Raw genomic sequence first — 22,949 nt, forward strand, 5'->3', positions numbered from 1 at the left:
AAATTCAAGAGCTTCTGTACAGCAAAAGAAACCACCATCAGAGTGAACAGGCAACCTACAAAATGGGAGAAAATTTTCACAACCTACTCATCTGACAAAGGGCTAATATCCAGAATCTACAATGAACTCAAACAAATTTACAAGAAAAAAACAAACAACCCCATCAAAAAGGTGGCAAAGGATATGAACAGACACTTCTCAAAAGAAGACATTTATGCAGCCAAAAGACATGTGAAAAAATGCTCATCATCACTGGCCATCAGAGAAATGCAAATCAAAACCACAATGAGATACCATCTCACACCAGTTAGAATGGCAATCATTAAAAAGTCAGGAAACTACAGGTGCTGGAGAGGATGTGGAGAAATAGGAACACTTTTACACTGTTGGTGGGACTGTAAACTGGTTCAACCACTGTGGAAGTCAGTGTGGCGATTGATTCCTCAGGGATCTAGAACCAGAAATACCATTTGACCCAGCAATCTCATTACTGGGTATATACCCAAAGAATTGTAAATCATTCTGCTATAAAGACACATGCACACGTATGTTTATTGCGGCACTATTCACAATAGCAAAGACTTGGAACCAAACCAAATGTCCAACAATGATAGACTGGATTAAGAAAATGTGGCACATATACAGCATGGAATACTATGCAGCCATAAAAAATGATGAGTTCATGTCCTTTGTAGGGACATGGATGAAACTGGAAACCATCATTCTCAGCAAACTATCGCAAGGACAAAAAACCAAACACCGCATGTTCTCACTCATAGGTGGGAATTGAACAATGAGAACACATGGACACAGGAAGGGGAACATCACACTCTGGGGACTGTTGTGGGGTGGAGGGAGGAGGGAGGGATAGCATTAGGAGATATACCTAATGCTAAATGATGAGTTAATGGGTGCAGCACACCAGCATGGCACATATATACATATGTAACTAACCTGCACATTGTGCACATGTACCCTAAAACTTAAAGTATAATAATAATAAAAAAAATTTTTTTAAAAGAAAATATAATGGACTAAAATAATTAGGTCCTTCGTATCAGGGGAAATCTTGATTTAGTCATTTTTCTTAAACACATAATTATCAAGAAATTACTTACTCAGGCTCACATTGTTTCCTTCATAATTTCTTCATAGTTATAGCAATCACATTGTATCAGGGAATACCAAACTTATTATTATCATTAAAAACAAACATTAAGTAATTTGTTTTCAAGAACACAAATATTTTACCCCGACATGGTTTCCAAAATTCTTTTTCCCAAAGTCTTTGAGGCAACTACTCTGATTTATTTTGTAACAGTGCAATTCACAAAATCTCCCAAGCATGATTTAACATCAGGAATTACTATAAAGTGTTTTGGGGGTGTGTGTGTGTATACATATACACACACAAAATATATATATACGTTTTGCAGGCATGTGACTTAGTCATATTTTAGTGAATTTAACTGGATGTCAAGGTATCCTTAAAGGACAAAAGAGAAAAAAAAAAAAAAACAGCAGGCGGAACTCTTCATGTAACCACTGAGAAAGTCCTGTGCTTTTTTTACTTCTCCCTCCCTCTTCCCTGTTTTTAACACCTGGAATGACCAATATGTTTTGACAACATGTTGGCAAGTTCCTTATGCAGTTTGACACTTAATATAAGGTGTTTGTATAGTTCAGTTTCTACAGATAGGATATTGACACAGCTATTTAAGATTGTAAAAAATATTTGCTTTAAGGCTATTTACCACTAAATGTTTTGGGAAATGTGCTTTTCAAAGGTAAACGTAACTCGACCCTTAAAGGTATGAAATAACACATTCCTTGTAAAATTTATTTATTTAAACACAGTTGTTAAGTTTATGAAGTTGACATTTGGCACACCGTCAGACTTCCCTAATACAAAAAATTCATGTAGCCAAAGGAACTTAGAGATGAACCTTATCTGAGCTAGTAATTAGTGACCCTATATTCTATGCCTTAAATTCTTAACACTGTCTTCACAATCTACCAGATTAAGCAGGATCCAACTTAGGTTTCCCTCTCCATCCTCCTGAAAAAAAATGGCCTTGGTTTTTGAAACTTACTGTTCTTCCTCATACTTCAGGGCCTGATTCTTTTGTTACGTGACTTTATCTTGGCATAACCTTCAGACCTCCGCTCAGAATCACTTATAGAACCTTCCTTGACTCTCTAGATACAATCATGCTCCCTCTTATCTGCTTTCATAGAACCCTAATCATTTCTAAGTGCTTTTCTTTTTTTTTTTTCTTTTCTTTTTTTTTTTTTGAGGCAGAGTCTTGCTCTGTCTTCCATGCTGGAGTGCAGTGGTGCAATCTCTGCTCACTGCAAGTTCCGCCTCCCAGGTTCACACCATTCTCCTGCCTCAGCCTCCCAAGTAGCTGGTACTACAGGTGCCCACCACCATGCTCGGCTAATTTTTTGTATATTTTAGTAGAGACGGAGTTTCACCATGTTAGCCAGGATGGTCTCGATATCCTGACCTTGTGATCTGCCCACCTCGGCCTCCCAAAGTGCTGGGATTACAGGCGTGAGCCACCGTGCCTGGCCTTACTTGATTGACTTTTTAACTTTTATCCTTTCAAGTTTGAAATACCAAGGCTTGGAACCATGACAGTTTTCCCTTATGCTTAATCAAGCATCTCTTATATAATAGAATCTCTTTAAATAATATTCAATGCACAAACATATAGTAAATCTTGAGGAATTTTTATTTTGTTTGGATCTCAAGGGCACAGATTTGAGTTAAATATTACCTATAGTTTATGAAACATTATCATTGATGGATCTTCAAGGCATATTTGTTTATTCATTTCTTTCTCTTCTTTTATTCTCATACGTTTTTTTCCTATCTCTCTTTGCCACCAATGGCAATCTTTTTAATACATTTAAGGAGTATCTTTTAACTAGACCATTTATGGTACATTGTATTATAGTTTAGCAAATATCCCCTCCCCTTTCTTCTACTTCCTATTCTGATTTTTTGGGCTAGGCCATGTGACTTGCTTTGGTCAACAGACATGAAGAACTGTGACACGGGAGCAGTCTTTACATGTCATCATGTGGTTAGGCAAGTTCTCTTAGGATTATATTCTCACTATTTGAAAAGCAGGCCTGGTTAGCCATGCGTCCCTACAGAAGGAGATATGTGGAACAGACATGAGCCCAGACAAGGTCAGCCAACTCCTAGCTGCCTCACAGACCCATAAATAAAAATATTGATCTTTGCTATTGCAGAACAGTGAGATTTTGGTGTTGTTTACTAAGAATTGTTTTTGTAGGAAAAACTGTAGAAGCTTCTGTGTGCTTAAAAAAAAAAACTTTATATAATGGTATTGCTTTCTTTTTCTATTTTCATTGAGCACTCAGTTCTTACACTTCATTCTTTTTGCTATGTGTTAATCAAATCCTGCTGCACCAGAAGTTCACAGGGTACTTCACACTAACTAATGATCACAGTTGTATAGGAATCTCTGGGATATGTTAGAAAGTTCATAATATGACATATAATGTTCCTGACAGTGGCATTGTCTTGAATGCTTTTAAATTATTTGACTCTGTAGTAAAGATGGCTTGAGGTTGGAGAGAGGATGGGGTGGCAGGCTCTCCATTACCATGGTGAGTGGAACAGCCAGGTGTGAAGCCAAACAAGCTGTAGCATTTAGCCACAATGGTAGTGTAGTCAAAGGGAAACTTCAAAACAGAATACTTGGGTCCAGTCCTTAGATTATAAACACACCCCGAGAAAAGATCCAGCAGGGAAAAAATTGTCATGGTCATGTTTCAGAGGCATAGAACCTTCCTGACTCCCTACTACCTTATGCTACCCACTTCTTCTCTACAACTTATGCTCAGGTTCCTGGACCTCTGACCTTTACAGGATTTTCCAGAATGCAGGGGAAAAGCACAAAGAGAAGGAAGCAGATCACAAAATATAAATATGGATGACAGATCTCATAGACTTAAAGCATTAAAAAGGTCAGAGTAAACATAAAAAAAAGATAGTTAATATATATTATTTACTATGTGGTAGGCACCAACTGTTCCACATAAATGACATCATTTCAACATCACAGCAACCCTATAAAGTATTTCTTTTGTTTTTAGAACACATGAAATATATTCTTTAAACAAATTTTTAAGTGTATCACACAGTACTGTTAACTACAGTCACAATTTTGGAAAGCAGATCCTTAGAACAATACCAGAAAAACAAACAACAAATAACTCAATTAAGAAATGGGTAAAGGATTTGAATAACTTTTTCAAAAAAAAAAAAACAACATACACACTCGACATACAAATGGCCAACAGTACATAAAAATGTGCTCAACAGTATGATATTCCCCTTCCTGTGTCCATGTGATCTCATTGTTCAATTCCCACCTATGAGTGAGAATATGCGGTGTTTGGTTTTTTGTTCTTGCGATAGTTTACTGAGAATGATGGTTTCCAATTTCATCCATGTCCCTACAAAGGATATGAACTCATCATTTTTTATGGCTGCATAGTATTCCATGGTGTATATGTGGTGGGGAGGGGGGAGGGGGGAGGGATAGCATTGGGAGATATACCTAATGCTAGATGACGAGTTAGTGGGTGCAGCGCACCAGCATGGCACATGTATACATATGTAACTAACCTGCACAATGTGCACATGTACCCTAAAACTTAAAGTATAATAAAAAATAAATAAAATAAAATAAAAAATAAAAAATAAAAAATAAATGTGCTCAACATCATTAGTCATAACGGAAATAAAGTCAAAACTACAATCAGATATCGCCTCATGCTTTGTAGGATGGCTGTTATTTAAAAAAAATTTTTTTAAAGTTAGCAAGAATGTGAAGAAATTGCTACACTTGTGCATTGTTGGTGGAAATGTAAAATGGCACTGTCAATATGAGAAACAGTATGGGGTTTCCTCAAAAAAATTACTAATATAACTACCATATGATCCAGCAGTTCCATTTTTGGGAATTTATTCAAAATATTTGAAATCAGGATCTTTAAGAGATATCTATCTGTACTCCCATGTGTACTGAAGCATTATTCAGAGTATCCAAGATGTGGAAACAGACTAAATGATCATTGATGGATGAGTGGATAAAGAAAATGTGGTATATACATACAAGTGAACATTACTCAGCTTTAAAAAGAAGGAAGTACTGCCATTTGTAACAATGTGAACGAATCTTGAGGACATTATGGTAAGTGAACTAAGCCAGTCATAGGACCAATACCGCATGATTGCATTTACATGAGATATCTAAAATAGTCGTCAAACTCAAGAAGCAGAGGTGGTTGTCAGGGGCTAAGGGAAAGGGGAAATAGGGAGTGGCTGTTCAAGGGGTATAAAGTTTTAATTGTGCTATTTTTGTTTTCATTTTCCACATGCCAGAACTGAGGGTTACAGTAAATTAAGTGACTTGACCAAGGCCACAGGGCTAGTCAGTGGGAGTTTTTGAAGTGGAAACCAGACATTCTTGCTCCTGAGCCCACACTTTTGAAACCACTTAAAATTTTATTGAGCTGATAAACTATATAAATTTGCATATGAGGGGCCATCATACACCAGACACAATTCATACAAAGAAAAGAATATCTAAATATATACTAGTAAAAAACTTTAATATAAAAATGGAGATTTTTTTAAGCAGATAAAGCTAAAATATCTAAAAATGAAGAAACATTAATTTGGCTTCACACTTTATAATTTATTAAATAATAAAAAAATAGCAAAACATCATCTATATAGCTTTAAAGGGAAAAACTTTTGACCCAAGACTCTAGTAGTCTTTCAAGTTTTCTAAGTATAAGCAAAAAAAAAGTGTCATATAAGAACTTACAAAGTGTGTATCCTCAATAAATTGAATACATAAATAAACTAAGAGATGCAGCAAATGCAGAGCTTAAGAGTGGATGGGTCGGAATATAAAAGGAGTGTTGCATGTCATACATAGGTTTAAATATGGAAAATATAAATGGCTGTTTAAAAATGCCTAGGAAATATAATTAAGGCACCATAAATTATTTTTAAATAAAATGTATGTGACTAATTCTTCAAAGAAAATATAATGAAAATAAACTTACAGAGTTAAAAACAAAAAGGTGAGTCATAAATAAATGTCATGTCCCCAGATGCCTCAGACACATGAAAATTAAAAGAGTAAGAAGGCAGCATCAGGAGACCAGAGGCCAATTTACCATGAAGGCTGCCCATGGGTTCCTAATCAACAGAACTATGGTCCTTCATTTAAATTTCATTGTCCTTGTCCTGTCTGCAAAGTTTTTCACCATTCATTTCCTTCTCTCCATTGAAAACTTCTTTTCACCTGTACCACATTACTAGCAGGTTTCCCTTCCATCTTGTCAGTCTTTAATTTCTCTGGCTCTTTCCACTAATCAGTCCTTGACATATCCCCAAATTCTGAGAGTCTATTTCCAGGTTTTTCTCTTATCTAATTATGTTTTCATTCTTAGAGAATGGATTTACTTTCAGAGTTTGAACCTCAATTCAGGTAACTCCTGTGTTCACATTTCTTTTTTAAGCTCTTAGTCTGATATTTTCTGCCCGATCCATCCCAGGCTCTTTAAATGCAACCACATCATCCCCGCGTCAGATCAAAGCAATCAAAGCAGCTGCGGCAACTCAATACCTATCATCTAGGGTCCTTCTCACGGAGTTGCTGATCTGTGTGAAGGCAACCTTAGCCTCACACTGCCATCTGCCTCTAACCTCCTCTCAGCATTAGGTTTCATGTACTCCTTGGTTTGATAACTGGGCAACAGATAAGGTTTCTGCCAGCCCCATGGTACAGCTCCTTCAGCCTCCAACCTCCACACCTGAGGCCGAGGGGATGGGGGAGGGTGTGGGTGCCAATTTTTCTCATTCTATAGATAGTTGCACTCAGATGTTTTGAAATCATTTAAAATTTAATTTGTCCTAAAAGTGACCTCAGGCTGTGACACAGTCTCTAGGCTATGTTAGGTCTGTGTTTGATTGTAGGGCTACGGTCCAAACATAGCCACCATGCAAGAAAATGAATGAATTGCAAAGAGGACAAAGATAAGACCAGGAATTATGAGTGGCTTAATTTAGAGGGTGTTAAGGCCAAGAATCCAGGTCATGAGAAGCCAAGATACCCTTTCAGAGGGTCTGTTTCCATTTCCCCTGGCAAGACACTCAGAATAAAGAATATCATTTAAGCCATAAGGGAGGTCTGTGGGCCAGTCCCAGAGAAAGTCTATTATATTTCACTCAATTTTCTTGGAAATCTGTCTTGTTTAAAGTATGTTGGGACCCAGGTCCTGTGAGGTATATTCTTATTCCCCACTCCCGAAATATGTAAATTATTGATACTGTTAAAAGAAAAGCTTTAGACAAATTTAAGAGTTTAATTGAGAAAAGAAAAAAAAACATGATTTGCAAATCAGCCCCTAGAATCAAAGAAAATTCAGAGAGACTTTGGCACTGTCACAAGGTCAAACATCTATGGGAAAAAAATGTGATGTGCAAAAACTAAAACTGAGATACAGAAACAGCTGGATTGGTTACAGCTCAGCATTTGCCTTATTTAAACAAAGTTTAAACAGTTGGCCGCCTATGAGCGGTTAAAGTATACCTACTGGAATTGGCTAAGACTAAGCTGTTGTTACAGGGAAACATACTACTAAAGTTAGGCTTTTAGTCTGTTTACCTGCTAAGTATCTGAGTATGGAGATTTTCCAGGCTAGATTTTAGTTTTATTTAGTAACACATTATGGGATCTGAAGGACACTTTTTTTAAAGGTTGAAACAAACAAATTTTACGCACATTTCCATTTATAACAAAAGAAAAATGCCCCTTTAGCTCTGGTAAGTATGACAATTTCTAAATTAAAAGAGCATTATTTACATCTGAATTGTTAATTCTAATATTAATTTCAAGTATTATTAATAATATAATCATTTTTCACTAAGCCTTCCCTTTTATACCCGTTTACACTTTCAAATCTAATTATATTCCATTGTTGTTTTAAAGATCAAGCCCCAACTGTTTCATGGTGTACCTTCTTTCTAATTAAGTATTTGAGACCAGTGGGAGTCAGGCTGGGACTATAGCATGTCACAAGCTGACATTCACAGTAAAAGTAGTTCTTGATTATTTCCCTAACAGCTTTGATGTTAAGGGGAAAAAAAGCAACAACACTGAGCTGTGTATATTCCCTCCTCATGCTCCTGGGTGATAAATCATAGTTAGTAGCTGCTGATCTTAAAAATCAGAGTTTCTGCTACATTGTTAACAATAATCTAAATCAATACAGACTAACAACACAAGCCAGTATGTGGTGAGTCATGAAAAATAAATCAGTAGTGATATCAATTGAAAATGATACCAAAAAACTATATTATCTGGAAGGAAAAATACAATTTTATAACACTCTTGTTCCTGAATAGTTTTGACTACAGCACACAAAACAAGCAAGCAGCAAATTACATGAGTGTTACTTTCTTTCTACTGTTAGCACCCTCTGCTAATAGATTGTAACAGAATGACTGTTTGGAGGGTTAAGTATTGGGAAATGCCCATAATTACATAGCATGTTTGGTAACATCATGACATTTTAATAAAACACAGATATACATTATAGAAAAGAAGAACTGGCCATCTTTTTACATTCTCTAGAGATCAATAAATGTACCCTTGAATGACAGATGGGTGTTGAAACCCCTTTGCAAATAATTCCTCAGGTAGCTCTTCTAAGCTCTGAAAGGCTACAATAGTTCTCAAAATCTCAACAGAGGGAAGTAAAATACTTCACAGTTGTAATGATTTTATCTTTATATATATACTTTCTGAAAAAGTATAGTGAGAATACTAAGTATTTGGGAACTGATTTTAAAGTCCATAACTATTAAAAATTGCAAGAATTTTTTATGGAGCATATTTATTTCATAAATCAGTATTAAAGCCTGAAAAAAGAAGTCTTAAAAGTCTACATAATCTCACAATGTTATATATATGTTATATATATATGTTCTATATATATGTTATATATATATGTTCTATATATGTTATATATATGTTTTATATATGTTACATATATATAAAAAACATATTTCTCACAATGTTATATATATATGTTATATACATATATATAAAAGAAAGTTGGTCAAAATTGTTCATATTGAGAGGTGACAACATGCTGGTGGCCCTCACTTGCTCTCAGCGCCTCCTCGGACTCGGCGTCCGCTCTGGCCACACTTGAGGAGCCCTTCAGCCCACCGCTGCACTGTGGGAGCCCCTCTCTGGGCTGGCTGAGGCTGGAGATGGCTCCCCCTGCTTGCAGGGAGGTGTGGAGGGAGAGGTGCATGTGGGAACCGGGGCTGTGCATGGTGCTTGTGGGCCAGCACGAGTTCCAGGTGGGTGTGGGCTTGGCGGGCCACACACTCCGAGCGGCTGTCTGGCGCCGCCAGCCCTGGGCAGTGAGGGGTTTAGCACCCGGGCCGGCAGCTGCAGAGGGTGCACTGAGTCCCCCAGCACTGCCCGCCTGCCCACGCTGCACTCCAATTCTCACCAGGCCTCAGCCGCCTCCCCACGGGGCAGGGCTCGGGACCTGCAGCCCGCCATAGCCGAACCCCCCCCACCCCCGTGGGCTCCCACGCAGCCCGAGCCTCCCCAACAGGGTGCTGCCCCCTGCTCCATGGTGCCCGGTCCCATCAACTGCCCAAGGGCTGAGGAGAGTGGATGCGTGGTGCGGGACTGGCAGGCAGCTCTGCCTGCAGCCCCGGCATGGGATCCACTAGCCAAAGCCAGCTGGGCTCCTGAGTCGGGTGGGGACTTGGAGAACTTTTATGTCTAGCTGGAGGATTGTACATGCGCCAATCAGCACTCTGTGTCTAGCTTGGGGTTCGTGGATGCACCAATCAGCACTCTGTATCTAGTTAATCTGGTGGGGACTTGGAGAACTTTTATGTCTAGCTAAAGGATTGTAAATGCACCAGTCAGTGCTCTGTGTCTAGCTCAAGTTTGTAAATGCACCAATCAGCACCCTGTGTCTAGCTCAAGGTTTGTAAACCCACCAATCAGTGCTCTGTGTCTAGCTCATCTAGTGGGGACTTGGAGAACTTTTGTGTCTAGCTAAAGGACTGTAAATGCACCAATCAGCACTCTGTGTATAGTTCAAGGTTTGCAAACACACCAGTCGGCACTCTGTGTCTAGCTCAAGGTTTGTAAACACACCAATCAGTGCTCTGTGTCTAGTTAATCTAGTGGGGACTTGGAGAACTTTTACGTCTAGCTAGAGGATTGTAAATACACCAATCAGCACTCTGTGTCTAGCTCAGGGATTATAAATGCACCAATCAGCACCCTGTCAAAACGGACCAATCAGCTCTCTGTAAAATGGACCAATCAGCTCTCTGTAAAATGGACCAATCAGCATGATGTGGGTGGGGTCAGATAAGGGAATAAAAGCAGGCTGCCCAAGCCAGCAGCCGCAACCCGCTCGGGTCCTCTTCCACTCTGTGGAAGCGTTGTTCTTTCGCTCTTTGCAATAAATTTTGCTGCTACTCACTCTTTGGGTCCATACTGACTTTATGAGTTGTAACACTTGCTGCGAAGGTCTGCAGCTTCACTCCTGAGGCCAGCGAGACCATGAACCCACCGGGAGGAATGAGCAACTCTGGACGGGAGGAACGAACAACTCCATACGTGCTACCTTAAGAGCTGTAACACTCACTGCAAAGGTCTGCAGCTTCACTGTTGAAGCCAGCAAGACCACGAACCCACCAGAAGGAAGAAACTCGAAACACATCCGAACATCAGAAGGAACAAACTCTGGACACACCATTTTTAAGAACTGTAACACTCAGTGCGACGGTATGCGGCTTCATTCTTGAAGTCAGTGAGACCAAGAACCCACCAATTTCGGAGACAATATTAAACATGTTCTAATTACTACTCTACTTTAAACAAGAACCTTATAAATTCCTAAAATATATAAAATATAAGGAATGGTACAAATAATGCTTCACTTCTTGGAGATGAAGTGAAGATGAAACATAAACCCTATTTATTTATCCCAATTATTCCATGTTCACATACTCACAAAAGACTATTCTGTCACAATTTAACCCTGTTCCCCAAAATCTCCTCATAAATGCAGTTTCAAAAAGAACAAAACTATGCAAATAAACATTACACCTGCAGTTTTGTTTTGTCAAATTTGGGAATGAAACGTCTCTGGTGAAAAGAAATAAAAGGTTAGCCATTTTTAATTTCCAAAATGATCAGTCATTCACTATTCATGTCTCATGTGAACTACATAATGTCAACGCTGTCACGAAAGCACGGTGGAAAAAAGAGATCCTCTCAGCTTTAATTCAGTAGGGGGAAAAGTTCCTGGAATATGTTTTTCCTCCCTCTGGAGCACTTCAGTTTTGCAAAACATGTATTTTATAATTCTTATTTTGTATTCAACAATAGCGCTCTCTCTGGCTTTCAGAGTTTTTCCAGTTTCTCTGATATTTCAAAAAGTTATGGTGTTGTCATTTTATAGTTTAAAATGAGTGGTTCTCACTTCATTCAAAAGAAACAGGATACCTTGAAAACGATGTGGCCAACCTCTAGAAATGAAAATTATTATTGCTTAATAATAGTAATACCTAATATATGCGGGGGCAGAAGCCTGGTTGAGTATGTATATACATCAATCATTTAATTCTCATAGCCCTTACATGGCCAAACTAAGTCTTGGAGATATTAAGAATTTTTTCTACAGTAATATAAAATTAAATTTCTGAAAGTCTGGCACATTTTGTCAATCCTGAAGAATACAGAATAAACATTTATTTATTCACCTATTCAATTATTCAACAAATGTTTCCTGGCAGACTAGTAAGTAGCAGGCTTAGAGTTAGACATGAGAATACAAACTGAAATAAGTTTTGATTCCTGTCCTCAAGGACCTTACATTCTAGTTTGGAAGAGAGACTATTAAATAAACCTACAGTGTTAAGATAGATACTTACAGCCCCAGGTAGTGGCATAGGATCCCTGAAGAATATGAAATTGAAACTATTTTCTTCTAATTAATAAACATTTATAACAGTAACAGAAAACACTTGGCAAGCCTATCTGAATAATAATTATTCTGTCTTTATGGTACCAACATAAAATAAGGGTAAAAAGCATAACATTTAAAAAAAGTAATTATGTAATATAGTAATTTCAAAAACGTTCATGGAATTGAGCTTTTACTTAGGATTCGTGTAGGTGCAACCAAATTGCAACTATGCTCACTTAAGGGTCCCAATTTGCAACAATGATTCAAAAGCTCAATTCTGATCATAGCTATATCAAAAGATTGTTGGTGTTTCAAGGGGCAAAACTGAGTCTGATAAATATATACTCAATAACTGAAATAAATAGATTCAGTATTTCAATGGAATGACTGGCATCCACTTTCTATCTAATGAAAGGCCAATATCAATTATTAAATGCTAAAAATTACTACCGGGAGTGCAAAACTGAAAACCTCTTCCAAAGAAATATGAAATTTAAATCTGGCAATTTTATTTAAAAGAGCTTCAAAGGGTAAAAACAGAGCTTTCTCTTTAGATAAATACTTACGATAAGTAATTTATCTTCTTTATAGAACAGACAACAGACCAAGACAACTTTTCGCACCTTGGTGGATGCGCTCTGAATGCCAAGCCAGGCACCACAGTCATTACTACCAAAGGGGAAGTAAGAAATTTACTGTCTATACGAAGACTTTCAGGTCTGTCCCATGTAGGTGAAAAATAGCGCGACTTTTAATCTCTCATCATTAACGCCATTAAACTCTATATTAAATTCTGTGCTGATGAAAATTTGTTTTAAATGTATGTTAGTATTGTGTTTGCTCACACTCATTTATTACAGAGTATTATGGTTTGTATTTGCAATTCTGTCTTTTCTATAAAATTTTCAGTTTCTTGAGAGCAAAAACTGGTTGCCACAATGACGAGTATATAGTTGGTGCTAAAAACACATATGTTGAATAAAATTGAATACATATTCCTAATTTCAAAGTAATTGTACATGGTACAATGTACTTAAAAAACAGAAAAATTGCCAGTTTCACATTCACTATCTTTATTGATGGGTTCAAGTCTATGAAATTTTTGCCTATCATATATCCCAAAGCACAATAAAGCAGTTTCAAAGACATTTTAACACACTTAAGAAAAGGAGCTTCTGAATTAAAGCCCACCACTTTCATGTTAACATTAATACATTTTGATTCCATATAGTCACAATAGAGTTTATAAGACTTGTCCAAATCGAAGCTGAAAAATGTTATGATGGCCATTCACTTTTAATTAAATACAAGCATTAAAAGAAACACTATTTATATTAGCAATAGAAAACAGAACTTCTAAATCACTTATAAGATTCAGGATTTTATTTTCTTACTCTTCTAAAATAGTTCATTTAACTTTTATTTGTATTTTTCTAAAATTTATCAGCCACCAACTTACAGTGTGAGCCCACTCAAAGAAAAATTTAAATCATCAGGATAATAATTAATATTTATAAAACAAGGTATTTATAGAAAGCTTTTTTATATGTTTACTATTAATTATATATGGTATTTTATCACTCTCACTATAATAATATTTTAATTAAAACCTTGCCTTGAAAGATAATTTGGGATATCTCAAAAAAGTAAAGTTCTATATGATAAAAGAATGTTAATTATTTTCTGTAAGCAATCTTAAGCTTTTTAATTTACCAAAATAAACACATTCAATATAAGTTTCATGTGATATGTTGATTTGGAGTTTGCTAACAAAATAGTCATATATGCATACAGTGGAAAATACATAAATTTAAAACATATCTAGATCAAGTGAAGCTTACAAATGGAGACAATTCATATATATTTATCATTGTTAGATAAATTAGTAATTAGTACATTGTGCATTCTAGAAAAACAAAAAGCATATTCTTTGTCTAGGTTCAATAATAGTCATTTGAAATATGCTCTGTACCTGTGGATGAAATAAGTAAAAGAACATAAAATGTATGAATAAATAGGGTGAAATTTACAGAGACTACTTTTGCTGTCTTGTGATTCGGTCATTTATGAGTGTTAAGGATTTTTCTCAGTACAGTTCAGAATATTAATCAATGCCTTCTACTTACAGGAGGGTCTGCATCTTCAGCATAAACTGTTGTGATAGGTGTACCCTTGACTGCATCCGGAGCCACCATCCCTTTGTATATTCGTTTACTAAAGACAGGAGGATAATCATTCATATCCTGTAAAACACAATTAGGAGTTTAGTACTTCAGTTGAAACCAGGTTAGGGATACAGTTACTAGATTGACTCCCAGTCTTCATATCACACAACTTATTTACCACTGTCAGCCTTCCATCCTCTCAATTCCATTACTCTCATTTCAGACTGGCACCTCAGAGGAAACTGCCAGAGTTCTCATACAATATTAATGTGTGGATATCAACTGAAGGCCATTCCACTGGAATAAAGTCTTTCACCCTCAAAAACATGCCTTTTGGAGACTGAAGTGACCCTGGAATTTTTTCTAACTTCTAATGGTAAGAGGTAAAATTTTAACATTTGAAAATAAGAACAAGTTTCTTCAAAAGCTACATTCTGTGAAGCAGGCGTAAAAGATTTTTTTAAATGCTCTTTATATGTTTTTATAGCAATGTAAATTATTTTATATACTTAGCATAATACTATGACTAGAACATTTCAGATACAAACTGTGAAATATCCTGTGTTGCCATTTTACATGATAAAAGGAGATTTTCTCTGCAGTGCACTAAAATAATGACACTTAAGATTAGATATATTTATACACAGAAAACAATGTTAATTTACTGAATTTTTTTCAGAGCAACTTATATGTATCTTATTTTTCCAATTTGGCGCTATATATGCATTGTTATTCATGCATTGTCAAGTTCATTAAATAAATAGTTATCAGGTATTTCCCACTTTCATCAGATATTTAGCACTTCAGTGCGAGGCACTGAAGATACTGTCGTGACTCAAGAAAAAGATGTCCCTGTCTTTGTGTCACTTAACTGCCATTAGGCTAGTAAAAATACTGATCTGCAGATAGGCTAGTAACTTTGACTAAATTAATCTACTTGTCAGGGCCAAAATAATAAATCAAGTCCCCTGAAAGGAAGACTATTTTTTTCTGAATCATTTTATCTTTTATAGATAATTGTATATAATCTTTTGTCAATAAATAATGCTTATTCATATGGCAGATTTATTTATTTATAATATTTTAATAATCCTTACCCTATCGTGTTTTGGGTAGCGTGGGTCAAACATATTTGAACTGAAACCTAAATTTGTTAATTATCTGTTCTTCTCCTCCAAGTCACCTTTTTCTCACTTGCTAGTAAAAACAAAATTTAAAAAATTCTACATATTCTTTGATATTTGCTTAGACACAACAATTTTCCTGTACAGTATTAAGCTGGAAACACATAAATTAACAGATCTCAAACTTCTCTTTTTGCAAAGAAGTCAGAATAATTATTTCTTCCTATCAAACAATGCTTCCTTTTATATTCACCATAGAGTTGAGTTCTGAGTAGTCAATATGAATAAACCTGCATATTCTAATAGGAGAACTTGAACTGTACACAAAACTGAAAAATAAAAGATATCATTTCTTCTGTTTTGAAATATAGTATTCACAATCTCTTCTATGAAAAATATTTTTACAATAAATTATGGACTTTAGAATCTGAACAAGTAAATGAACCGAGAAGTTTTGGTTCTCTATAATGAGGACTGTGAAGGGTATTGATCTTGAGGCTCCATGCAGGGAGTAAATATATAAAACATTAGCATTCACACATTTTCGTGCTCTTTCCAAGAATGCCAATTAACTTAATAAGTGGATGTGGTAACTAAGGGTGTGGAAATCCTTTAGCACCTCTAAATTATAACTTCTGAAGGTTAGAAAGGAAGGAGCCCAACACTGCAATGTTTCCATGCATGAGTTTCCAATGAGCTCATTATGTTCTTAAAAATTTTATTCTTTATTTTATTCTCAGGGGAAATTTAAAACCTTAATGTCACAAGGTACTTTTTGGAAAATTTGATTCTTCAGAAACAAAAAAAATGTATATACTTTTCCAATTATGTCAACACAGCTGTTCACAGTGTTGAATATGATGAACTTTTTGTTTGCTTGGGAAGTATTCATTGGATTCACCTTCTAACTTGAATGTACAGTGATTCACAAACTGATTAGACACACATCTAAGACTGTAAATGACTGAAGCCTATGAAAAGATTGGTTCTCTTCCCCCTTTATTTTCTATTGACAGGATGAAGAATAAATTAATGTAGTTATTGTAGTAGTATTTCTTTTTATGGCACGTTGTACATACTTTGGGGTTATAATCTTTCATTGTGGTTACAAATGCAGCTAGTTGCATATAGTTTTTCCACAATGCATTATTTCAAGAGGAGAAATGTATTGAAATGCAATTCCAACAAGCATAATCAATAGTTCACTGTATTTATGCTCAGGGACATCTGAACAAAAATGTATATAAATCGGCTTCTGTGCAAATGTTCTCCTGTGCAGTAAATTAAGGACACGCTCAGCACTCCAAAACCATGCTCTTTTCTCTTGCCCATTATTCCACTAGAGGGTAGTATTAGCAAAAAGAAATATTTCCTCCTCTGTAGTTAAAAATTGTATCATTAAAACCCATAATATTTGTTTCTTTTGGTAAAAATTTTTATTGGTCTCAACAAAAAATAGTTTTAATGCTTCAAAAGAGTATTCCGAATGTTATGATTTACAACTTGAAAAACCTTATGGTTTTTTTCTTAAGGAAAACTTTAAAAAATGGTTATACTCATAAAGCCTGCAATTTGTTTCCATGTGTCAAGCAAATAAAATTATACCTGAAGGTGTAGGTAGCTAACAGGAGAAAACGATGTTTTATTTATTTATTTGCTACATTAGAGTCTGTAATAATCACAGAAACCTTTCCTCCTTTAGCAGACTACCAAGAAGATGTAAGGAATCTTTTTAATGATCATGCTAGGAAGATAAGAGCTTGCTGGTAAGTTTGTAAATTTAATGACAAGTTGAAGTTCTAAACACACAACAAAATAAAAATAAAGAGAAAAAGATGATAAAATTTTTGATTTTCTGGAATCACAGGCAAAAACCTATAGAACAGTTTTTATTTAGAAGATAAGTAGAAAGTTCTAACTAGTTGCAACTTGATCATCTTTTTAAAAATGACGTGTAGGCTGGGCATGGTGGCTCGCATCTGTAATTCCAACACTTTGGGAGGCTGAGATGGGCGGATCACCCAAGGTCAGGAGTTCGAGACCAGCCTGGCCAACATGGCAAAACTCTGTCTCTACTAAAAATACAACAATAAGCCTGGCATGGTGGCGGGCACCTGTAATCCCAGCTACTCGAGAGGCTGAGGAAGGGAGAATTCCTTGAACCCAGGAGGCGGATGTTGCAGTGAGCTGAGATCGCGCCATTGCACTCCAGCCTGGGTGACAGAGTGATACTCTGTCTCAAAAAAAAAAAAAAAAAAGATATGTATATAGCAAATGCCAGTCCTTACCATACTAAAGCTAATGCAGGCTCTATGAGGAGACACAGACAGTATAAGCCAATGGGCGGAATGACTTTAGTTGTTTCTGTCTTATGGTCTAGCATTAGCATTATCCTTGTTGAGCTATATGGCTGCTCTATAATGCCTTGAGGTTTATGGAGCCAATACCTACTTTTACGTGGGTGTACGGTTGATTGTTTGCCTGTTACCAGTTCTGTTTTCCACTACTAGACACTTTCTATTTGCTGTCCAAGTTGCTGTTTCTCATATTTCTCATATTATTAGCATTCTGCTGGGTTTTTTTCTCTCTTAATTTCTGTATTGTCTCCTTGTCTTTACTGACTTATTTCCCTTCTTTTATGCTTCTGCATAAAAAGTCATAAAAGGCTACATCTGCAGCTAAAGAAAATATTTGATATTTTTACTGCCAGGCTAGGCATATTCACCACAAGCTGATTTAAGAGGCCATGGGCCATAAGTGAACATTGGTGGTAGCCTGGCAGTACTCCCCAAGGGTCTCTGATAGTGGCACAGGGTAAGGCTCCTCTGCTTGTGGAGAAGGACTGTTTCTCATAGGTTGAGTGCCTGCTCAGCCACAGTACACAAGAACACAAGGTAGAATTCTAAGGTTTTGACTTCCAGACGGTAACTTTGAACCTGTTCAGGGCCTGGGAGATTTTTGCCACCCTGAAGGGAAAGACACAGGTCTGGCTGGCTTTGCCACCTGCTGATTATAGAGACCCATGGCCTTGAACAAACTTAAGTGGTAGCCAGGGTGGTTACAGCAGGTCTTGGACAAGACCCAGTGCTGTGCTGGGTTTAGGTCTGACCCACTGCAGTCCCAGCAGTGGGGTCCACAGGGGTGCTTGTGTCACCCCATCCCCAGCTCCAGGTGGCTCCAAACAGAGACATTCTGTTTGGGAGAGAGCAAAGGAAAAGAACAGGAGTTTCTGCCTGGTAATTAAGGGAATTCTTCTGGATCTTATCCAAGACCATTAAGGTAGTAAGAGTCTGCCAAGAACCACAGTGTTACTGGGCTTGTGGTGCCTTCTAAAGCAGATACAGCTTTAGCAACACCTACATCCTTTCAAATACCTGAAAAGCTTTCCAAATAACAAATACAAAGAAGTCCAGACTGTGAAGAATGCAATAAATACCCAACGCTTAAATGCCCAGACACAGACAAACATCCACAAGCATCAATATCATCTAGGAAAACATGAAGTCACCAAACGAACTAAACAAGCCACCAGAAACCAATCCTGGGGAAACAGAGAGAGTGACCTTTCAGACAGAGAATTCAAAATAGTTGTTTTGAGAAAACTCAAAAAATTCAAGATAACACAGAGAAGGAATTTAGAATTCTATCAGATACATTTAACAAAGAGATTGAAATAATTTTAAAAATCAAGAAGAAATTCTGGAGTTGAAAAATGCAACTGACACCCTGAATAATGCATCAGTTTTTTAACAGCAGAATTGACCAAGCAGAAGAAAGAATTAGTGAGCTTGAAGACAGCCCATTTCAAAATACACAGTCAGAGGAGGCAAGAGAAAAAAAGAACAAAAAACAATGAAACATGCCTACAAGATCTAGAAAATAGCCTCAAAAGGGCAAATGTAAGAGTTATTGGCATTAAAGAGGAGACAGAGAAAGAGAAAAGGGTAGAAAGTTTATTAAAAGGAATAATAATGAAGAACTTCCCAAACCCAGAAAAGGATATCAATATCCAAGTACAAAAGATTATAGAACTACCAGCAGATTTAACCCAAAGAACACTAGCTCAAGTTATTTAATAATCAAACTCCCAAAGGTCAAGGATAAATAAAGGATCCTAAAGGAGTAAGAGAAAAGAAACAAATAACATACAATGGAGCTCTAATACATCTGGCAGCAGACTTTCAGCAGAAACCTTACAGGCCAAGAGAGAGTGGCATGTCATACTTAAAGTGCTGAAGGAAAAAAAAATTCCTAGAAGAGTATATCTGGTTAAAATATCCTTCAAACAGGAAGGAGAAATAAAGACTTTCCCAGACAAATAAAAGCTGAGGGATTTCATCAACACCAGACCTGTCCTATAAGAAATGCTAAAGAAAGTTCTTCAATAAAAAAAGAAAGTTCGTGAGTAATAAGAAATCATCTGAAGGTACAAAACTCACTGGTAATAGTATGTACAAAGGAAACACAGAATATTATAACACTGTAACTGTGGTGGTGTATAAAATATTCTTATGTTAAGTAGAAAGACTAAATTATGAAACAAAAATAATAACTACAATCACTTTTCAAGACATAGACGGTAAAATAAGGTATAAATAGAAACAATAAAAACTTAAAAAGCATGGAGATGAAGTACAGAGTTTTTATTAGTTATTTTTTCTTGTCTGTTTCTTTATGCAAACAGTGTTGTTATCAGCTTAAAATAAAGGGTTGTATGATAGTATTTGCAAGCTTGATGATAACCTCCAACCAAAAAATGTACAATAGATACATAAAAAATAAAAAATCAACAAAATCAAAGCACCAGAGTATACTACCTTCACTTAAAGGAAGACAGGAAGGAAAGGAAGAAGACAAACCTTAAGACAACCAGAAAGCAAATAACAAAATGGAAGCAATAGGTCCTTAGTTATAAAAAATAACATTGAATGTAAAGGGATTAAGCTCTCTAATCAAATGACATCGAGTGGATGAACGGATTAAAGAAAAAAAAAGACAAAATGATATGTTGCCTACAAGAAACACACTTCACCTATAAAGACACACATAGACTGAAAATAAACACATGGAAAAATATATTCCATGCTAATGGAAACCAATAAACAGCAGGAATATCTGCAATTACAGGAAACAAAATAGATTTCAAGACAAAAACTACACAGAGAGACAAAGAAGGTCACTATATAATAAATGTATCAATTTATCAGGAAGATATAACAATTGTAAATATATATACACATATGTATATATACATATGTGTATATATATACATGTGTATATATACGTCTGTATATATACATATGTATTCAGTGTGTGTGTATATATATACACATATGTGTGTGTATATATATGCACATATATATGTGTGTGTGTATATATATACACACACACACACATATATATTTTCAACACTGGAGAGCTCAAATATATAAAGCGAATATTATTAAAGCTAAAGAGCCAGATACATCCCCAAACAAAAATAGCTGGAAACTTCAACATCCCACTTTTGGCACTGGACAGATCTTCCAGAAAGAAAATCAACAAAGAAACATCAGACCTAATCTCCACTGTAGAACAAATGGATCTAATAGTTACTCATAGAGCATTTCATCCAACACCTGCAGAATACACATTCTCCTCAGCACATGGATCATTCTCAAATACAGGCCATACCTTAGGTCACAAAACAAGTCTTAACACATTAAAAATTTTGAAATAATATCAAGTATCTTCTCTGACCACAACAGAATAAAACTAAAAATTAGTAACAACATAAATTTTGGAAATTATACTAACACATGGAAATTAAACAATACATTACTGAATAACCAGGGGTCAATGAGGAAATTGATAAGAAAATTGAAAACTTTCTTGACCAAATGATAATGAAAATACAAACTATCAAAACCAATAGTGAGGTGTGGATTTGGCAGGACTTCCTGGGTTGATTTGGGGACTTTCACAAAAGACCCCTGTGACTCAGGGTTTTGAGTTCTTAATCAATCGAGTGAAGGATTCAAAGTTAACCACTCCAAGGGAGGATTGAAAAAAGAGCCACTCTCAATGGACAAAAAGAAAGAAAGGGGAGGGGGTAACACAGGGATATAAGTCCTAGCCACCAGAGCCAGCAATGGCAACCCTTCCAGGTCCCCTTCCACCATGTGGAAGCTTTCCTTTCGCTTTGTTCAATAAACTGCGCTGCTGCTCACTCTCCTGGTCTGTGGACTCTTTTTGAGTTGTAACACTCACTGTGAAGGTCCGCAGCTTCATTCTTCGAAGTTGGCAAGACCACGAATCCATCAGCAGTAAAAACTCCTGATTCAATAGGATATACTGAAATTTTTACTACGTGGGAAATTTATAGCTATAAGTGCCTACATCATGAAAGGAAAAAAACTTCAACTAAACAAAACAACCTAATGATGCATCTTTAAAAACTAGAAAAGCAAGAGCAGGCTGAAGCCAAAATTAGTAGAAGAAAATAAATAATAAAGATCAGAGCAGAAATAAATGGATTTGAAATGAAGAAAACAATACAAAAGATCAATGAAACAGAAAGTTTTTTTAAAAAAAGTTATATAAAATTGACAAACCTTTAGCCAGACTAACTAAAAAAGAAGAGAGAAGACCCAAATAAATAAAATCAGATATGAGAAAGAAAACATTACAACTAATACTGCAGAGATTCAAGGGATCATTAGTGGCTACTATGAACAAACATATGTCAATAAATTGGAAAATCAAGAAGAAACAAATAAATTCCTAGACACACACAACCCATCAAGATTGAACTATGAAGAAATCCAAAACATTGAACAAACTAGTATCGAGTAACAAGATATAGCAAATAACAAGTATCAAGCTGTAATGAAAAGTCACCTAGCAAAGGAAAAGCCAGAACCTGATGGTTTTGCTACTGAATTCTACCAAATATTTAAAGAAGTACTAATACCAATCTTACTCAAACTATTCCAAAAAAAAAAAAAAAAAACAGGAGGAGGGAATACTTTCAAACTCATTCTATAAAGACAATAATACTCTGATACCAAAGCTAGACAAAGAGACATCCAAAAAAGAAACTATAGGCAATCTCCTTGATGAATATTGATGCAAAATTCCTCAACAAAATAATAACAAAGAAATTCAACATCGTATTTAAAAGATCATTAATCATGACCAAATAAGATTTATCTCAGGGATACTAGGATGGTTCAATATATTCAAATCAATCAATGTGATATATCATCAACAGAATGAAAGAGAAAAACCATATGATCATTTCAATTGATTCTGAAAAAGCATTTAATAAAATTCAATGCTCTTTCATGATAAAAACCCTCAAAAACTGGGTGTAGATGGAACATACCTCAACATAATAAAAGTGATATATGACAAACCCACAGCTACTCCCATACTGAATTCAGTTTTTCCCATGTGAAAAACTGAAAGCCTTTCCTGTACGATCTGGGACACAACCAGGATGCCCACTATCACCACTGTTATTCAATATAGTACTGGAAGTCTTAGCGAGAACAATCAGAAAAGAAAACAAAATAATGATCATCTAAATTGGAAAGGAAGA

The 22,949-nt window shown here is 36.0% G+C and overlaps 1 protein-coding gene across 8 annotated transcripts in view; it reads right to left on the bottom strand.

Annotated features, from left to right (window-relative positions):
* The window catches only part of PCDH15 (protocadherin related 15), a 1,753,436-nt gene that overhangs the window by 180,283 nt on the left and 1,550,204 nt on the right, over positions 1-22,949 (bottom strand). For all 8 annotated transcript variants that reach the window (XM_054659631.2, XM_054659630.2, XM_054659628.2 and 5 more), the window contains one exon: positions 14,205-14,321. In XM_054659631.2, the coding sequence (XP_054515606.2) occupies positions 14,205-14,321 (117 nt within the window). The remainder of the gene's footprint in view (positions 1-14,204; positions 14,322-22,949) is intronic.

The sequence above is a fragment of the Pan troglodytes genome, chromosome 8 (assembly GCF_028858775.2).
Source record: "Pan troglodytes isolate AG18354 chromosome 8, NHGRI_mPanTro3-v2.0_pri, whole genome shotgun sequence".
Lineage (NCBI taxonomy): Eukaryota > Metazoa > Chordata > Mammalia > Primates > Hominidae > Pan > Pan troglodytes.